Raw genomic sequence first — 19,230 nt, 5'->3', positions numbered from 1 at the left:
AAGGGAGGGAGCTACTTTAGATAGGGTGGCAAGGGCAGGCTTTTCGGAAGAGGTAGACCTCTGAGCCGCTCGGCCATCGGGCGGAGAATGCGTCAGCTGTGAAGACGCGGAGGAAAAGCAGAACTGCAGAGGCAGAAGGGATTAGTTAGTGTTTACTGGCAGGGATTGGAAAGAAACTGAAAGAAGGCCATGTGACTGGGGTGTGGTGAGAATTTAAGAGAAGAATGGATTTAGGGGTAGCCAGAGTGGAAATGGGAATTATTTAGGACGTTCTTGCCGTACTCCAGGTGGGCAGTAGTGGTAGCAGGGAGAAGGGAGAGAAGCGAATGGATTGGAGACATGTTTTGGAGGCAGAAGTGCGCAGTAAATCAGTAGTAGATCAGGACTACCTGGTTTGGATTTCTGGGTCCCCCAGTTAGGAGCTCTGTTTCCCGGGGCAGGTTATTCTTTGGCTCAGTTTACTCACCTGTAAAAAGGGAATAATAGTAATGTTTATCTATACAGTGTTGTAAGGGTTAAGTAAAATAGTTCACATAGATGCTCCTTTAAGGATACCGACTGGCACATAATAAGGGCTCTACAAGGGATAGCTATGGAGGATCTTGAGGGACTGGGAAATTCCCAAATGGTGACGTGAGTAACTTGGTGGCTGGAGGTGCCATTTAGGGAGATGGGAACACTGGGATTGGCGGGAAGAGGAACAGGTTTGGGAGGAAATTTAAAATTCTGTTTGAGATCCCAAGTTAGCATTCAGATGGGTCCGTTAGTGCTGCAGTTGGATGAGCTTCATTTTGGAGCTTAAAGAGAAAAGACTGAACTTTCAATATATATTTGGGCATCATTAGCATATAGTTGATATTTAATATTATGGAGTTAGAAGAGACTACCGAGGGAGGAAGGAATTTGATAGTGTAGTCCTTCATATTTCATGCTGCTCATTCACGCTGAGGGCTTGTTTTTTAATTATTCATGGTTGGAATTTGTAGATAGACATCATCAGCGTTCCACAGCTTTTCATTAATAGAATGTCCCCAGGGTTAACCTATGACTACAGAATAAATTTTTTATACTAGGGTGAGGTTGGATGACACAAGGCTTAGGTGCTAACAAAATGCACTAAACATTAACAGAAGACAGAGACAATGCTCTAGCAGTGGGGTTTCTTCTCACATCACAGCAAACAAAATTCGTAGCATATTTTCTCTGGTTCTTAATTTACTCTCAGATACCTTGCTTGTAACTCAGACTCAGTCTCCATATCTTTTGCTATCTTATAACCTGGAGTAGAGGGAGAATGCCAACAAGTATGGTATGTTGCACTTCAAAAAGACATAATATTCTCAAATTTTAATGAATAACAAGGCCTAAAGTAGAGATTTGGCACAGGAGATTTAAGTTCATTGATTACTGTTTCCAGTTTAAGTGCTGTATTTGGACTTACTAACATAATATATTGCCTACAACTTAGAGGGCAGTCTGTTACGAGACATAATCCAAATGAGGATAAACTATTGGATTTATATATAAAATGATTGATGACCATTTCTTAATATAGTAGTTTGGGTTTGAATTTAGACCTCCACAGTGGATAACTTAGAAAAGTTACTAAAACTTTCTATGCCCTAGTTTCTTCCTCTGTAAAAAGATGATATAGTAGGATCTACTGTGTATAATGTTATCTACCATTGTTGTAAGGATTAAATTAGTTGAAACACATAAAGTGCCTTTTGTAAAAAGTAGGACGTTCCATAAAATGTCTTTCAAGAAAAGATAAAAACCACTTGTAGTTACCTGAAGATAACGCTTGGGGGGATATGTCTTTTCCAGTCTTGATTTACCTATGCATACTTTTTGTGTAGTTTAGATCATACTTTAGTGTCCTGCTTTTTCTTATAACATGTCGTAGACTTTCCAGTTATGTCATTAAAATTTCTTCATAGGCAGTGTTAATAGCAGCATGATAGAATATCCTGTACTTAACCTAGATTTTCAGTAAATTCCAGGTTGGTAATTTCCAGTGTTTGTTCTTATAAATAATGCTGTTTTTAACTAACTTGTTTCTTAGGTCTGAAGAAGACACTTGAATCATGGGTGATGTAAAAAATTTTCTGTACGCCTGGTGTGGCAAAAGGAAGATGACCCCAACCTATGAAATTAGAGCAGTGGGGAACAAAAACAGGCAGAAATTCATGTGTGAGGTACTAAAAAAATACAGTTTACATTTATGTGACTTTTGAGGCTTATTTTTTTATTAAAAGAACAATGTTTTCTGTTTGAAAATGTTAATGTGTTGTACGTTGGGGAATCTTCTTTACTGTGACTTGCTTGTTATGTCTACTTCATTATGAATCATTTTCAAGTGAGCATAACTGTTTTTTGGGTTTTTTGTGGCTGCACCACGCAGTTTGTGGGATCTTAGTTCCCCGAGCAGGGATTAAACCTGGGCCCCCTGGCAGTGGTAGTGCAGAGTCCTAACCACTGGACCTCCAGAGAATTCCCTGAGCATTACTTTTAAAACAATCTGATAGGTAAATTATTCTAATTAGAACGTGAATCTTCCACAGCTTCCACAGTACCAGTAGTGCAGATTAGAAAAGTTGGACCAACGGTTTGTAGTTTTACTAGTTCCAGTAGAAAGTATATCAATTCTTTTTTTTTTAAATTTAATTTAATTTAATGTTTTTATACAGCAGGTTCTTATTAGTTATCCATTTTATACACATCAGTGTATACACGTCAATCCCAATCTCCCAATTCATCCCACCGCCACCACGCCCCTCCCCACTTTCCCCCCTTGGTGTCCATACGTTTGTTCTCTACATCTGTGTCTCTGTTTCTGCCTGGCAAACCAGTTCATCTGTACCATTTTTCTAGGTTCTGCATATATGTGTTAATATGCGATATTTGTTTTTCTCTTTCTGACTTACTTCACTCTGTATGACAGTCTCTAGGTTCATCCACGTCTCTACAAATGACCCAATTTCATTCCTTTTTATGGCTGAGTAATATTCCGTTGTATATATGTACCACATCTTCTTTATCCATTTGTCTGTCAGTGGGCATTTAGGTTGCTTCCATGGAAAGTAGATCAATTCTTGATTGCTTCAAGTCAGAGTACTTTAAAATAAATACAAATAGAGAGCTTGTTCTTGGGTCTTATAAAGTCAGATTTTAATGTAGAACATTTCTGTTACATGAGACGAGATTGGGCACGTTTGGGGTGGTAATGGCCATAGACTGGAACATTCTGTTATGTGAGAAGAGAATATCTGAGCCACATAAGTTAACATTCTTGTTTTTGGATTAGTTTATTACTAGACAACACGAATTAAGCTTTATTAAATAAGACAACTGGTGAATTCTCTTGTGTGTTATTTTCAGTGTGTTTATAGAGTATATTTCCAACAGTTAACTGTAGTCTCTTAATGGACTAGTGAATTATGAATTTTTTAAATACCAGAATTACGCAGGTCAATCTCTCAAGGTATTTTTTTCTTGACTGTTAAAGGTTCGAGTGGAAGGATATAATTACACTGGCATGGGTAATTCCACCAATAAAAAGGATGCACAGAGCAATGCTGCCAGAGACTTTGTTAACTATTTGGTTCGAATAAATGAAGTAAAGAGTGAAGAAGTCCCAGCTATTGGGGTAAGTATGGCCAAGCACTTAGACATATGTTATAAGGTTATGCTAATCCAGTATGTATGGAGGCCCAGGGTGATAATTTTTCAATGTTGTTTTCAAATAGTATTTTAATGTGTTCCAGAGTGAACCTTGGCATTTTGTTTTCTCGGAGAACTAGGATGATTTCCTGAAGATTTGGATTTTATTCTCATTATGTACCTGACTTGTGGGCTTGGGAGATCCCTTTAATCTGTATGTCTTAAGGTTTTATATATTTCATTCATTCAAAACTGATTTTTCAGAGCCTGTTGTATTCTGTGTACTTACAAAGATAACATTTTAAACAGAATATAAAAATCAGTAACTTTTTAAAAATATTTATTAATTGGCTGTGCGGGTCTTAGTTGCAGCACGTGGGATCTTTAGTTGCAACATGCAGGATCCTTAGTTGGGCATGCGGGATCTAGTTCCCTGACCAGGGATCGAACCCGGGCCCCCTGCATTGGGATCTTGGAGTCTTAACCACTGGACCACGAGGGAAGTCCCAAAGTCAGTAACATTTTAAGATACATTTCCTCCCATTGACATTCCCTTAGATAGTAGAGACAAAATAGTATTTGGTACAATGGAATATCATTCTTGTGTTTTTGATACCATGATCATTTTAATTATATTGGGAGTTTGCAGCAAAAACCCCTTTCCAGTAATGTTTTTAAGAAATAAAGTTTGTCATTTAATTAAAAAATGAAAACTTGAATTTTCACAAAAATTCAGGTGGTGTTGATATTATAAAAAGATTCACATTATGATTTAAGTAGATGCCTTAGGTAGTACCCAGTTTTTATAAAACCTTTAGGAATAATCTATCAATTTTAACACTTTTCACTGAGTTTTTGTATTCTGACTTGCTTATAAAGGTAAAAATACATGGTTTTTTTCCTTCCATTGCTTTTACCCAGAAATTGAGTCTTACTTTCTAGTCTACTGTACCACTAGATAATTACAGGATTTTTAATTAGATTGGTTGAGCCGTTTATAAAATGAAGGGGTTGGACAAGATGACCTTGAAGACTCTTTCTGGCTATGAAAAGAATGTTGCAAGTATCTTTCAAATGTTTGAAGCTATTGGCCTTTGCTCCATCTGTTATGACCTATTCTGTTTCTTTTAGCCTCTTCCTCCCTCTGGTAGTATAGGTCTGCCTGTGGCAAATTCTCTTTAATTCTTTTATGGAAAACTATTTTTATTTTACCTTCTTTCTTGAACATTTTCACTGGATATACAATTCTGAGGTGCCAGTTCTCTTTTCTTTCAGCACTTTAAAGATAATGTTCTGTTGTCTGATGAGAAGTCAGCAGTAATCAAATCATTTCCCCCTATATGTAATGTTTTCTTTGGTTGCTTTCATTTTTTTATCTTTGGTTTCTAGCAGTTTCAATGTGATATAACTATGCATGGTTTTCTTTGTACTTATCCTGCTTGGGGTTTACTGAAATTCTTGAATCTGTAAATTTATGTCTTTCACCCAATTTGGGAAGCTTTGGGCTATTATTAAAAAAAATTTTTTTTCTGCCTCATTTTTTGGTCTTCTTTTTCTGGGACTCTTATGTTACGTGTATGTTAAACTTTCCGATATTATCCCAAAGGTCCTGGAGGCTCTCTTCTTTTTCTCCTCTCTCTACTCTTCAGATTAGATGATTTCATATATATATGTATGTTCAGTATATGTTGAAGATAATCAGTGTATTCAGGTTCACTGATTGCTTTCTCAGTTCCATTTTGCTGTTAAGTCCATCAGTGATTTTTTTTTCAGATGTTCTTTTCATTTCTAGAATTATCACTTTTTTTTAACAGATTTCATTTTTCTGATAGCATTTCTTACCTTTTCATTTATTATAAGCATATGTTCATAATATGACTGAATTTCCTTTATGTCACTGACCATAGTTATAATAGCTGCTTTAAAATCCTTGACTGCTAATTCTAACATCGGGCTATCTCAGCTTGGGCTCTGTTGATTGTGCTTTCTCCTCTTTGTATGTCAAGTAATTTTGGATTATATCCTGGGCATTGTGAATACTATGCTGTGGAGACTCTAAATAATGTTATTCCTCCAAAGAGTATTTGTTTTGTTATTGTGTTGTTAAGCAATTAATTTAGTTGGACTCAAACTGCATAACACTATCTTTTGAGTGATAGCTCAAATCTCACTTCAGTTTTCTGATCCTACACTAGGAAGCTTGGAGTCTTTCCTGTATATATGTAGTTCAGGGGTTAGCCATAGATTTGGGGAGAGTTTATACACAGAATTTGAGATTGCTCCTTTCCTTTCCAGGATTCCTTTCGTACTTTATAGCAGCTTTGGTTTCCCCAAATTCTTATCCTCTGATATGTCAGGCCAGGAAGACTGGGTTTTCTGTTGAGTTTTAGCTGCCTCACATGGTCTTCCCTAGAGCTAAAAGGCATGATAAACAGGAATTATACCCTTGCTATTTCTTGCTTTCTCATTTCAAGTTCCTTCCAGAATCTGCCAGCTTTTGTTTACTTTTTAGTGCCTGTGTATAGTCGAGGGGGTTTTAGGGGTGTTTTAGTTCTTGTTTTTATTTTCCTAGAGCTCATGTTATCTGCAGGAGTCAGTCTAGTAGGAGCTTACTTGGTCATACCATAAACAATATCCTACTTTCAGTTTTTTCTTGTTAGCATTTTAGCACATTCAGATTTTTCCCATTAAATGCTCTGAATATGCATTTTCTGCTTTCTCCCTCACTTCTTCCAGCTACACTGGCCTTCTTGCAGTTCCTCAAATATGCTGGCATCTTTTCCACCTCAAGACTTTTGTACTTAACTATTCTTTCTGCCTGTAGTGCTCTTCCTCAGCCATCCTGTTTAAAATTGCAAATCTGCTGTTACACTGGTACTTCTTATTTCCTTTCACTGTTGCATTTTTCTTCATAGCACTTACTAACTTCTAGCCTGCTGCTTCTCGACTGGAAGTCATCTTGTCCCACAGGGATGTTTGGCAATTTGTGGAGACATTTTTGTTGTTACAACTGGAAGGGAGTGGTGGTGACACTGACATCTAGTAGGTGGAGGCCAGGGGTGCTGCCAAATATCCTACAATGCACAGGACAGCATCCTACAACAAAGAATTATCCAGCCCAAAATGTCAGTTATAGTAAGATTGAAAAACCTGCTTCTAACCTAGTTTTTCCCCCTAGATCCTCATATTAGAATTAAATTCATGAGAGCAGAGGATTTTTTGGTCTGTTTTTAGTTCATTGCTGTGTCTCTAGCATCTAGAATAGTTCCTGGCCCATATAGCAGGCATTTAATATTTTTTGGTTAGATGAATGAATGAATGAAGAATGGATGAATTTGGAAAAATATTATATCACAAGCCAGTCTTTACTTTTAGATACCATCTTTATTTCACCTCCCCATCCCTGCCAAACCCTGTTTGTGTCACTTCACTTGCGTTTTCACTCAACAGAACGCACTTGCCAAAAATGACCTGTTTCTAAATGCAAAGGATACTTAAATTTTTTTTATTTTTATTTTTTTTATTTTTTGCGGTATGCGGGCCTCTCACTGTTGTGGCCTCTCCCATTGCGGAGCACAGGCTCCGGGCGCGCAGGCTCAGCGGCCATGGCTCACGGGCCTAGCCACTCCGCGGCATGTGGGATCTTCACGGACCGGGGCAAGAACCCGTATCCCCTGCATCATCAGGCAGGCTCTCAACCACTGCACCACCAGGGAAGCCCTACTTAAATTTTTTATTGTGGAAAATGTCAAATGTGTATCAAAGCAAGTAGAGGAATGATATGAACCCCTATGTTCCCATAATCCAGTTGCAACCCTTTTCAGCATGGCCAATCATGACTCATCTCTATAATTTCTATCTATATTCTTCCTTCTGGATTATTTTGTAGCAAATCCCAAACATCCTGTGATTCATCTGTTACTGTTTCAGTTTGTATCCCTAAAAGATAATCCTTTAAAAAACATAGCAATTCCATTATCAAACCTAAAAAAAAAAAAATTGAAGAATAGTTTCTTAATATTCCCAAATACCCTCAGTATTCAGATTTTCCTGATTGTTTCATAAATCCATTTTTAATAGGTTATTTAAATCATGCTCCAAATGATGTCCATATACTACAATTGATTGATATCTAGTCTTTTAATCATTAGATTCTCTCTCCCTCTTCCTTTGTCTCTAATTTTTCTTTGGAATTTGTTGTTGAAGAAAGCATGTTATTTATTCTTTAGTTTCCCACAGTTTAGATTTTGCAGCTATATCCCTCTGGTATCATAAAACATGTTTCTCTGTTCCTCTATTTCCCATATTTAGTGGTTAGATTAGAGACTTGATCAGATTCAGATTTGTTTGGGGTAGAGGGGCAGGAGCAAGAAATTTCCAAAGGTGATGGTCTGTACTTCATCAGGAGGAGGTGCATGATGTGACGTTAGCAGCCATTGATATCACCGTGTAGATTTATTTCATTAGCACATTCCTTTGATTTCTGGCTGGAATACTTTTATAACAAGAAACCGCCTTAAAAAAACAAAAACAGAACCTCTCCTTATCAATAATTTAGTCACTCTGAGATATAATTTATACAGGAAAAGCAAGATAAATGTTTTGATTTTTTCCCTTTAACAATTAAAAGAGGGCTTCCCTGGTGGCGCAGTGGTTTAGAGTCCGTCTGCCGATGCAGGGGACACGGGTTTGTGCCCCAGTCCAGGAAGATCCCACATGCCGCGAGCGGCTGGGCCCATGAGCCATGGCCTCTGGGCCTGCGCGTCCGGAGCCTGTGCTCCGCAACGGGAGAGGCCACAACAGTGAGAGGCCGGCGTACCGCAAAAAAAAAAAACAATTAAAAGAAATAAGTTTGTCCCTAGCATCTTCCAAAGGTTACCAGCTAGGTTTTTTCCCACAATTATTATGAACTCATTGATTCAAATATATAGCATATTTTAATCCATTATTTTTATTGTTGATGTTTATTTTAAGTTGTCCCATTTTGGACCAGCAGGACCCTCTTCACATTGATTTCTAAGTTCATTTAACCTTCATCTTTGATCACTTTCATGCTTTGTGGCATACCATATGTTTGGCTCAACTTGAATTTTCCTATCTCAGATCTGGAATCAGCCATTTCTTAAGATCCCTGGTTCTTTTCACTGGGGGTTGATTTTTAGAGGCCACAAACTGAGTGCCAGAAGTTACTACTAAATTGGTCATTGTTTTAGCTTTTTCAGTGTACACAGCTTGGGAAAAAATTTTCCAAGACAAGATATATTTTGAGTTCAACCTGATGCTTCCAGTTTAAATTCAGAATTGCAGGGCTTTTGCTTAACTTCAGTGTAGATCTGTATGTCCATTTTCCCCCAATCCAAAAACCATGGTTCCTTGCAGTGCCCCAACATAATTACTCTGTTGCTTTATTCGATATACATGTACAACAGTCTCCACTGTAAATTCCACTGCTACCACCAATAATACGATTACTGAAAAGTTTAACATTTTTTGCAATTCTTTTCATATTTAGGGTGTATCCTACTATAGACATACAAATTACTGCACTTTAAAGTTTGAAATAATTCCTGTTCGTGATCATACTCTCAACTCTATACTCAGGTTCATCTGTTTCATTTTGCTTTTGATTTTTAGGGATCACCTTTTTAAAATTGGAGAACTGAATTAAATAGTTACATAGTTTTGATGTTAAATTAACAAAAGAAGTATATTTAGAAAAGTCTGGCTTCTGTTCCTGCCTCCTCCATCCTTTTTCCTGTCTTCCAGTTTTTTGTTTTTGTTATATAGTTTTGGGTCAACCTTTTTCTAACTATAAGCAAAAAAAGAAAAAAATATATATGTATTACTATCCCTTATCCCAACTCTTTCTTAAATTAACACTATCTTATTGTGTACGCTTTTCTTTTTCTTTACCTACCTGTTTTTCACTTCCATAGTACCATAGTTTATTCAACTAGCCTCTATTGATAGAGTTTTGTACTATCTTTTTACTGTTACTTACAATGCTGACATGAATAGCCTATATATTATGCATATGAATTTTTATATTTTTGTTAATCTGTCTGTGGGACAGATTCCTTGAAATGGGATTGCTGGGTCAAAAGATATATGCCCATGTGATTTTGCAAGCTATTACAGTTTTCTTTCTCCATAGGATAGGAATTGTATTATTTTGCAATTTTCACCATTTCAGTCATTTCCAGTGGTTCTCAATAGGGGCAGCTGCCCCCCACCGGGGTGGGGTGTCAGTGGCAATATATAGATAACATTTTTGACCAAGGGGGCAGGGGTGGGCTGCTACTGGCATCTAGTGGGTAGAGGCCAGGGAGAGTCCCCCACACAAAGAATTAACTGTCCAAAATGTCAGTAGTGTCAGGGTAGAGAAACCTCAGTCTACCACCTCACCACTGCTCTATTTTTGTCAGTCTGTGATAGATATCTCAGTATACCTTTAATTTGCCTTCCTTTTATTTTGAGTGAAATTGAAGATCTTTTGGCATTTAAGGGCCATTTGCATTTCTTTTTCAATGAACTTGTTCATATATTTTACTCATTTTTCTGTTATTTTTTAAGTTATTTGCATATTAGCAATAGTAATCCTTTATCTGTGATATGTTACAAATATTTTTATTTCCAGGTTGTCCTTTATATCTTTGTTTTTGCGTGTGGTATTTTCTGCCATACCAAAAAAAGATGTTCTTAATGTAAACTGAATACTCCCCCACCCCTCCCTTTTTTTTACCTAATCGGTGTTCAGCTTTGTTTTTCACATCCTCCATCTCAACACACTCTTCCTTTGTCTCCTCTATTACCCCATCTTCGTGATTTTCTTCCTGTCTCTCTGACTGCTCCTTAATTTTGTGTTCTATCATTCCCTCACTTAGTAGGGTATGGTCCTATACCCTTAAGTATTCCATACCATAGTTATCTCATCCTTTGTTCATACTACTCTGTAAGCTTTGCATTCTATCAGGTATTGGTACTTGAATCTTTTTTTGTAATGAATGCACCAATCCTTAACTTTTACTTAGACTAAACCATAATTAATCTTTTGATATCACTTGACATGGAGCTTATATTTCTTCATCTTGAACAAAACCGTTCACCTCAATAGATCAACTTTAAACAAATAGGCATTCCCCAAAAAAGTGACCGCAGTGAGAATTTATGAAACTTCCCTGTACAACTTGTCTCTTTTCGTAAACTTGAATTTTTAAATTATGTACAGTGAACAGTTTTTCTGGCCTTGCTTCCTTCTATTAGATGAAAATCTTTTTGGTTTTTGATGGGGATTTTGTTTGATTTATTCATAGGAACAGTATGCCCTCTGAAATAACGAACCTATTTTGTCATCTGTGTTGGGCGGGGGGTTGGTCACATCAATCTGTAGGTGAGTCTACGTCGAATACTGTGTTGAATTCTTAATGTAATATTGCAAGATTATCAGAATGCTTGAACCATTGTACATTTCACTGTACCACCTATATCAACAGATTTAGTAGTTTGGTAGTCTTTTTAAAAATTATTTAATTTAAGAGAGAAAAAGTGATAGTGTTTTAATTTGTGTTTCTTTCGTTATTAATAAGTAGACCATTTGTTCTAAATGTTAATTATTTCTAACTTCCTTCTTTGAATTGTCTATTTGCTTATCTATTGGTAGTTCATGTTTTACTATTAGTTCTCGAATTTAAAAAAATAACATTTTTTACAGTGTTTAATACATGTTCATTGCAGAAATTTTAGAAAGCATAAAGATTATTAAAAAGACAACATAAATAAACCATAGTATTGCCAGTGTCGCTAAAATCTGTATTTTTATTTAGATATTTAAATGTGTATTTTAACATGATAGGATACAAATTGCGTATACTATTTTATAACCTTGTTTTTTCGCTTACCTTAATATAATAAACATTTTCTCATGTCATTAAACCTTCCTTAGGGCAGAGCCAAGTTTATGCACGATGACACGCCTTTTAATACCCCTTTCTGCATCTTAATCTTAATAGATCAGTAAATGTAAAAAAGGAAATCCTTCCTGTCTTAGTGCTGCTATAACAAAGTACCATAGACTGAGTGGCTTACTTATCACACTTACTTAAGCTGTGAAGTGTTAAGATAAAGGTTCTGTCTGATTCAATGTCTGGTGAAAGCTCTCTGCTTTGCTTTTTTTTTTTTTTTTAGTAAGGGCACTGTACCCTTTCAGGTAGGCTCCACTCTCATGGCCTTATCACCTCCCATAGGCCCTGACTTCTGGTACTATCACATTGGAGCTTAGGATTTCAATATATGAATTTTGGGGAGACACAGGCATTTAATCTATAATACTCCCCATCACTGGAAAGTAGGAGGTTGTCCCACTAACAAAACCTCAATCTTGAAGAAATTTTTTCTTAAGTTGATGTAGATAGAGAGTGAGGTAGAATGGAATTGTGGCCCTGGAGTGGCAAGGTGGTGGAAAGAGGAAAGACAAGTAAATATTGTGGCACCAGTGCTGCTCACTGGTTTTTTGCTGGGACCTGGCTATTAATGGTGTCCCAGGAGTAGGCTGTACTTTGCCTGAAGCCCTATGCTATCTGTATAAAGAAATCTTTCAGTCAAAAAGATTGAAAATAAAGACATAAATAAAGCTGTACCAGGCAAATGAAGTACAAAATAAAGTAGGAGTAGCAATATTAATATCAGAGCAAACTTTAAGGAAGGAAGCAACAAAGACAAAGAAACATCAATTCAGTGTGTCAGTCTGTCTAGCATTAGAAATACTAATGTTTGTATTGGCAAAACCAAGATGGTAATGGGAGACAGTGGCAAAGGGACCAAAAAATTACAAACACTTGGAAATTTGAATTCTTAGTTCTAAGTGAAAATTTAAAATTACAATTACAGACTGTTTAGATAACATTTTCTATCAAAACTCTGGAGTGCCAGAGGAATATTCTATTCAAAGGAACATCATCGAATGCTTTTATTTTTATACAAGGAATAGTTTTTTAAATGAATGGGCTAATAAGTTTCAATTCAGGAAGATACACCAGATAAAACAGGAAGAAAGTAATAAAGGCAAAATCAGAAATTGCTGAATTAGAAAGGAAAAAAGTATCAGTAAAAGTGATAAGTAAAAATTTTTGATGTTCTTTGTAAAAGATAAATAGTTCATCCCAAGTCTAATTAAGAAAAAAGTAACTAGATTCACAGTCCTTTATCAAAAACTCACGTGGTTAGATGGGTTTGAGAATGCAGCATGTTTCGTATTTGAGAAAAGTAATTTGTTGCACATACCATATCTTATGACACCTCTAGCAGATCTGAGTCAGAACTCTGTAATCCGACTTTTTTACTATATCACATTGATGAGTCTAGAAGAAATATCTACTCAGTGATCAACTTAATAGAGGTTTTAAAAAACACATGTGACAGGATTAAGTGCTTATTACCAATAAGGTACTTAGGAAATGGAGTAGAAAAATACTTCCTAGACATGCTAAGAGGTATCATCCAAAAATAATAGTGAACACTACTAAAAAAGTGCTGCTCAAAGTGTTTGTTACAGTTTGTGAGGAGGTAAATACAGAGATGAGTAAGAATTTAGAAATACTTAATGATTTGACAGTAAACTTGTATTTGTTGAATCTAATCATTAGAAAACTTGGGCATGTATTTTATGTTTTTCTATTTCATATTTCTAGGAATTTATTTTTGGTATATTTTACAAAAATATTGTCCCCAGTGGATTAAGGGAAAAAACTCAAAGCCAGTTCTTCATTGCGGATAGTTGGAGATGCCCTGCTCCAGGGGAACTTCTGTAAAGTTACAACAAGACCAAGGTGTCCACTGTCACCACCATTACTCAGTGTAATGCAGTAAATAAAAAGGAATATGTAGAAAGAAATGAGGTGTAAATATTATAAAGACTTTAATTGGACACATATCTTACTATAATAGTAAAAATTATAAAGAACTTGTGCATATGTAGTTTGTAGGACCTGTAAGAACAGTGCAATGGATTTTCACTGAAGGATAGCATCAAGAACTCTTTAAGAGTCTGAGATTTTACCATACTTGCAAGCTAACAGTTCAGACTGCCACAGTTTCATAGATACTGACAGAAGACACAAGACTTCTGAGTCAGAGACAAAGGATGTTACTCATGGGATAGTAGGCACCATACTCTTCATGTTTGCCTCAGTTCCCCCTTGTCCCTGAACCCCTTGGGGGACAGTGTGGAGTAGGTCCAGGTGGATGCTGAGGACACAGTGGGTCTGTATCACAGCTGAGGCACCTGAGCTTAAGGAAAGCCCCCAGTGTTGGGGGGCTGCTGGCAAACCTGCCGGCTATCTTTATCATACTTGTTAGGAAACAAACCTGCCTCCTACCCTGGAGGAAGATACTGTCTTCATCTTGCAAGTTTATTTGCTCTCCAAGCATCCTTGAAAAAATGTTTAAGTAAAACTTGAAAAAGCTTGAGATATCTGTGGGGAATTGTCTCAGCAGATAGAAAAGTGATGAAATATAGAGCCACATATTTGGGCGCGCGTGTTACTGGAAGATGTCAGCCGGTGGGAGTGTTATTGTAAGACAGCAGCCAGCTCATTGTCAGGAAGTCCGTTCTCCCTGAGTAAGTTCTATAAATTTAACATAATATTTGGTAAATTAGATGAAAAGGGTAATTAGGAAAAATTATTGCTGAAGAATTTGAAGAAGTTAAAAGTATTAGCCATTCCTACTATATATTAATAAAGATTTTTAATTATTTTTAGTTTGCAGTAACTAAATTTGCATGATACTAGTTTCAAGATGGGGAGGGATGGTATATGCATACATGTGCCTATGTGTGTATGCAAATAACGTAGAACAGGTCTCAGGATAGGAAAGGCCATTTTACTGAGGTGTCACAGCAGAAACTAGATTTGACTGCGGAAACAAAAACAAAATAACGTTAAGCAGCGTTTAACAAAGTTAAAAGGAAAAGGACAAATTATTTTGCAACGTGTATGACACAGTGAATACCACTGAAATATTAAATTCTTAGAAATTAGTGGGAATGATGAATTATCCAGATAGAGTAATGGGCAAATAAAATGTAAATGAAAATAACCGGTCACCATAACAACAAAACAAAACTAATACTGGTAAAGATGTAAGACGTATGCTGTAATTCCGAGGATTGGTGAGGCTGTGGGGAAGTAGGTTCTCATATAGAGTGCAAGCTTGGAAGTCAGCTTTTCTGTAGAGCGCTATGGTGCTTTTTTAAATCTTGATGCCTTTTAACCCTGGAAGTTCCCTTTCGTGAATTTTTCCCAAAAGAAATAAGCCAAAGTACAAAGAGTTTATGGCAATGCTGTTTTATGATTTAAGATTGGCTACAATCTGAATGTCTGCTAACATGGAGACTGTGATCTCTAACAGTTCCTATTTTTCTTTTCTGGTAGTATTGTATTATACTTGACATACTGTGTATTTATTTGTTGTTTATTTAGCTCTGTAAGAATACAGAATTAGAATGTTAGCTGTTTGAATATAGCTCTGTAACTACAGAACATCTGGTTGGTTCATTATTTTATCCTCAGTACCCATAATAATGTCTACCACGTAGACGTCTCTTAACAGATGCTTCTTGGAAGTTGAACATATTTATAAAGGTATTAAGTGGAGGGACTTCCCTGGTGGTCCAGTTGTTCAGAATCTGCCTTCCAATGCAGGGGATGCGAGTTCGATCCCTAGTCGGGGAACTAAGATCCCTGTGCTGCGGGGCAGCTAAGCCCATGCATTCCACAACTACTGAGCCTGCGCGCTCTAGAGCCCCCGAGCACCACAACTAGAGAGAAGCCCCTGTGCCGCAACTGAGACCTGACACAGCCAAATAAATAAGTAAATAAATATTTTATTTTAAAAAAGATACTAAGTGGAAAAGGTAAATTAACTATACAGCGTAAACTTTTTGTGGAAAAAAGATCCCACTTTTTGTGGAAAAACTGTATTCATCTACATAATTATATAATCTCCAGATGGAAAATTATGACTATTTTTACTGCCCTATCCTTTTCTGCCTGAAATGAGAGCATAATAGTTTTATAATACTGAAAAAACAAAGATGTTAATATTATGAGGAAAGGAGGGGTGACACGTGGACCTCCTTTAAGAATAAAAGAATTTAATAGTCTCTGAAGGCAAAATTACTGACACTGCCTTGACTTTTCAAACTCTTGCAGGTAGCACCCCCTCCGCCCCCAATTACTGATGCACCTGACAGCACAGCAGATACTGGTGGAGGTTTACCAACAACCATGGGAGGACCTCTTCCTCCACATCTGGCTCTCAAGGCAGGTAAGGGACTTGAACGTGTGCACATGACTGAGAATAAGATACACGATCTTGCATGGTCATCATCTTTCTTTCTCACTTGGATAGATAGAAATAACTATAGTAAACTCATAATTTTCAGAGAACCTAAGAACTACATAATACCACCAGATTATTTAATCTCTTTTATAAATTGGTACAGCTCAATTCCTTGCTGTCTTTAGCTTTTACTAGTTTTTGATCTCTGGATAGATTTTGCACAGGCTAGAACATTTGGTTAAAGGGGTCTTATTTACTGCCCTTTCTTGTTTCTAACTTATTTCTACCAAATATATTGTAGGCTTGTTTGTTTGCCTTATGGATCCCAGTCATTGCTGAATTCTATATATACCAAAACTTTATTAGTGTGTCCGCTGTAGGGTAGATTAAGTGGAATATTTGTCAAATTGCCTAAGTCTCAGATCCAGTGTTTATGAAACAAGAATAGCAGTGGTACTTACTTATAAGATTATTATGAAGAGTAAACTTTTGAAAAGCATATAATAAACTTGATAGAGTTTCAGTCGATATTAACTACTATTTTTAGTTATTCTGCTTTCTCGTCAAGATTCATCACTTTTCAACACCTTTTAAGCTTCTCCTTATTTCCATCTCTAGCACTAGTAGTTAGCTTTCTTTCAGGATCATACTTAGCAAAGAAACCATTTTATCATTTAATCAGCTATTATTGGGTTGGCCAAAAAAGTGCCTTTGGTTTTTAAGTAAAAATAAAAGGCACATTTTTCATTTTCACCAAGAACTTTATTGAACAACGTATCCACCCTTTTGTTCCACCACCTTCTACCGTTTTTTAGGCAACTTCATAATTCCATCTTCCCAAAAGTTTTTAGCTTTTTGAGCAAAAAACTGTTCTAGGTGCCCTTTACAGTCTTGCAGGGAATTGAAATTTTTTCCATTAAGAGAATTTTATAAAGAGCTAAATAGATGGAAATCTGAAGGTGCAATGTCTAGTGAATACGGTGGATGAATCGGAACTTCCCAGCCAAGCTGTTAGCAGTTTTTGCCTGGTCATCAAAGAAACATGTGGTCTTGCATTATCCTGGTGGAAGGTTATGCGTTTTCTCTTGACTAATTCCAGACGCGTTTCGTCGAGTGCTGCTTTCAGTTGGTCTAATTGGGAGCAGTACTTGTTGGAATTAATGGTTTGGTTTTCTGGAAGGAGCTCATAATAGAGGACTCCCCTCCAGTCCCACCATATACACAGCAGCACCTTCTTTGGATGAAGACAGGCCTTTGTTGTGGTTGGTAGTGGTTCATTTCGCTTGCCCCATGATCTCTTCCGTTCCACATTATTGTATAGTACCCACTTTTCATCACCTGTCACAATTTGTTTTAAAAACAGAACGTTTGGGGGCTTCCCTGGTGGCGCAGTGGTTGGGAGTCCGCCTGCCGATGCAGGGGACGCGGGTTCGTGCCCCGGTCCGGGAGGACCCCACGTGCCGCGGAGCCTGCGCATCCGGAGCCTGTGCTCCATAACGGGAGAGGCCACACAGTGAGAGGCCCGCATGCCGCAAAAGAAAAAAAAACAGAACGTTTGGGACTTCCCTGGTGGTACAGTGGTTAAGAATCCGCGTGCCAGTGCCGGGGACATGGGTTTGAGCCCTGGTCCGGGAAGATCCAACATGCCATGGAGCAACTAAGCCCGTGCGCCACTACTGAGCCCGCACTCTAGAGCCCGCGAGCCACAACTACTGAAGCCCGTGTGCCTAGAGCCCACACAGTGCAACTAAGAGTAGCCCCCGCTCACCACAACTAGAGAAAGCAGCAACGAAGACCCAGTGCAGCCAAAAATAAATAAATAAAATAAATTTTAAAGTAATAATTAAAAAATAAATAAAAACGGAGCATTTTCATTATGTTTAAGTAGAGAATCACATGCGGGAAGTACGGTCAAAAAGCTTTTTCTGCTTAATTTACGTGGAACCCAAACATCAAAGTGATTAACATAACCAAGCTGGTGCAAATGATTTTCAGCAGTTGATTTGGATATTTTGAGCATGTCAGCTATTTCCCATGTGGTATAACATTGAATGTTCTCAATTAATGTCTCGATTTGATCTCTGTCAACTTCAACTGGTCTACCTGACCGTGGAGAAATCTCCAGCACGAAATTTCACAAACCGCTTCTGACACGTTCGATCAGTCACCGCACCTTTTCCATACACTGCACAAATCTTTTTTTGCATTTCGGTAGTGTTTTCACCTTTCTTGAAATAATAAAGCATAATATGCCGAAAATGTTGCTTTTTTTCCTTCCATCTTCAGTATTAAAATGGCTACACAGGGCATCCCTGGTGGCCCAGTGGTTGAGAGTCCGCCTGCCGATGCAGGGGACACGGGTTCGTGCCCCGGGCCGTGAAGATCCCACATGCCGCGGAGCGGCTGGGCCCGTGAGCCATGGCCGCTGAGCCTGCGCATGCGGAGCCTGTGCTCCGCAACGGGAGAGGCCACAACAGTGAGAGGCCCGCGTACCGCAAAAAAAAAAAAAAAAATGGCTACACAAAAATTCACCAATTTTGATATGTCTTTTATTAAATGCTCGCTGATATAACAGCTGTCACATACAGTCTAACAAAATTGTTTTAAATGAAGTTAAAGACAACTTTAAGTGCTCCTAGAGCCATCTTACAGGAAAAATCTGAATGAACCTTTTGGCCAACCCAATACATATGCAACAACTTAAAGCTACACTGATAACGTATGCTGGGTTATCAGTCACTTATGATCATTACTTGTAGCACCCCCCTGTATACCATCTTTGGAATTAGCAATTTAGACCTGTATTCAGTCATGTAACACTTTTCAGGTAAGTCATAGAGGTTTCAGGCCCATTTCCAAATAACTGAAACGTTGGATTTCTAATAATGGAGTGCTAAAATCTAAATTAGGAGTATTTTTAATTAGGATCTTCATACAGTTTGATTTATCAAGGGAACAATCATTTTCTTCCCGTAATAGAAAATAATTCTGGAATTGGGGCCTCTGGCTATGGTGCTCCTGGGCCCACCTGGGATCGAGGAGCCAATTTGAAGGATTATTACTCAAGAAAAGAAGAGCAAGAAGTACAAGCGGTAAGGCTGTAACCCTGTGTTACACCTCCTGGAATGTGATTTAGGACTTGGTTCATGGCAAGGTTTAAGATATTTGCAACTTAATAAGTTGGTGATTGTTTTAAGTAGTTATTTGAGACTGATTGTTCACCCAAAA

The 19,230-nt window shown here is 37.5% G+C and overlaps 1 protein-coding gene across 2 annotated transcripts in view; it reads left to right on the top strand.

Moving 5' to 3' along the window:
• The window catches only part of DHX9 (DExH-box helicase 9), a 54,547-nt gene that overhangs the window by 675 nt on the left and 34,642 nt on the right, over window positions 1–19,230 (top strand). The window contains exons 2-5 of one of the 2 annotated variants that reach the window (XM_022593307.3): window positions 2,066–2,198; window positions 3,509–3,649; window positions 15,873–15,987; window positions 18,982–19,094. In XM_022593307.3, the coding sequence (XP_022449015.1) occupies window positions 2,088–2,198; window positions 3,509–3,649; window positions 15,873–15,987; window positions 18,982–19,094 (480 nt within the window). In that variant the 5' untranslated portion in view covers window positions 2,066–2,087. Of the gene's footprint in view, window positions 1–2,065; window positions 2,199–3,508; window positions 3,650–15,872; window positions 15,988–18,981; window positions 19,095–19,230 lie in introns of those variants that run through there. The other variant, XM_089910260.1, reaches the window with a different exon arrangement.

The sequence above is a fragment of the Delphinapterus leucas genome, chromosome 1 (genome assembly GCF_059928025.1).
Source record: "Delphinapterus leucas isolate spDelLeu-1000000601 "Yukka" chromosome 1, BTC_Dleu_Yukka2, whole genome shotgun sequence".
NCBI classification, from domain to species: Eukaryota; Metazoa; Chordata; class Mammalia; order Artiodactyla; family Monodontidae; genus Delphinapterus; species Delphinapterus leucas.
Note: the sequence above shows the minus strand (reverse complement) of the source record. Positions and strands in the feature narration are given on the sequence as shown.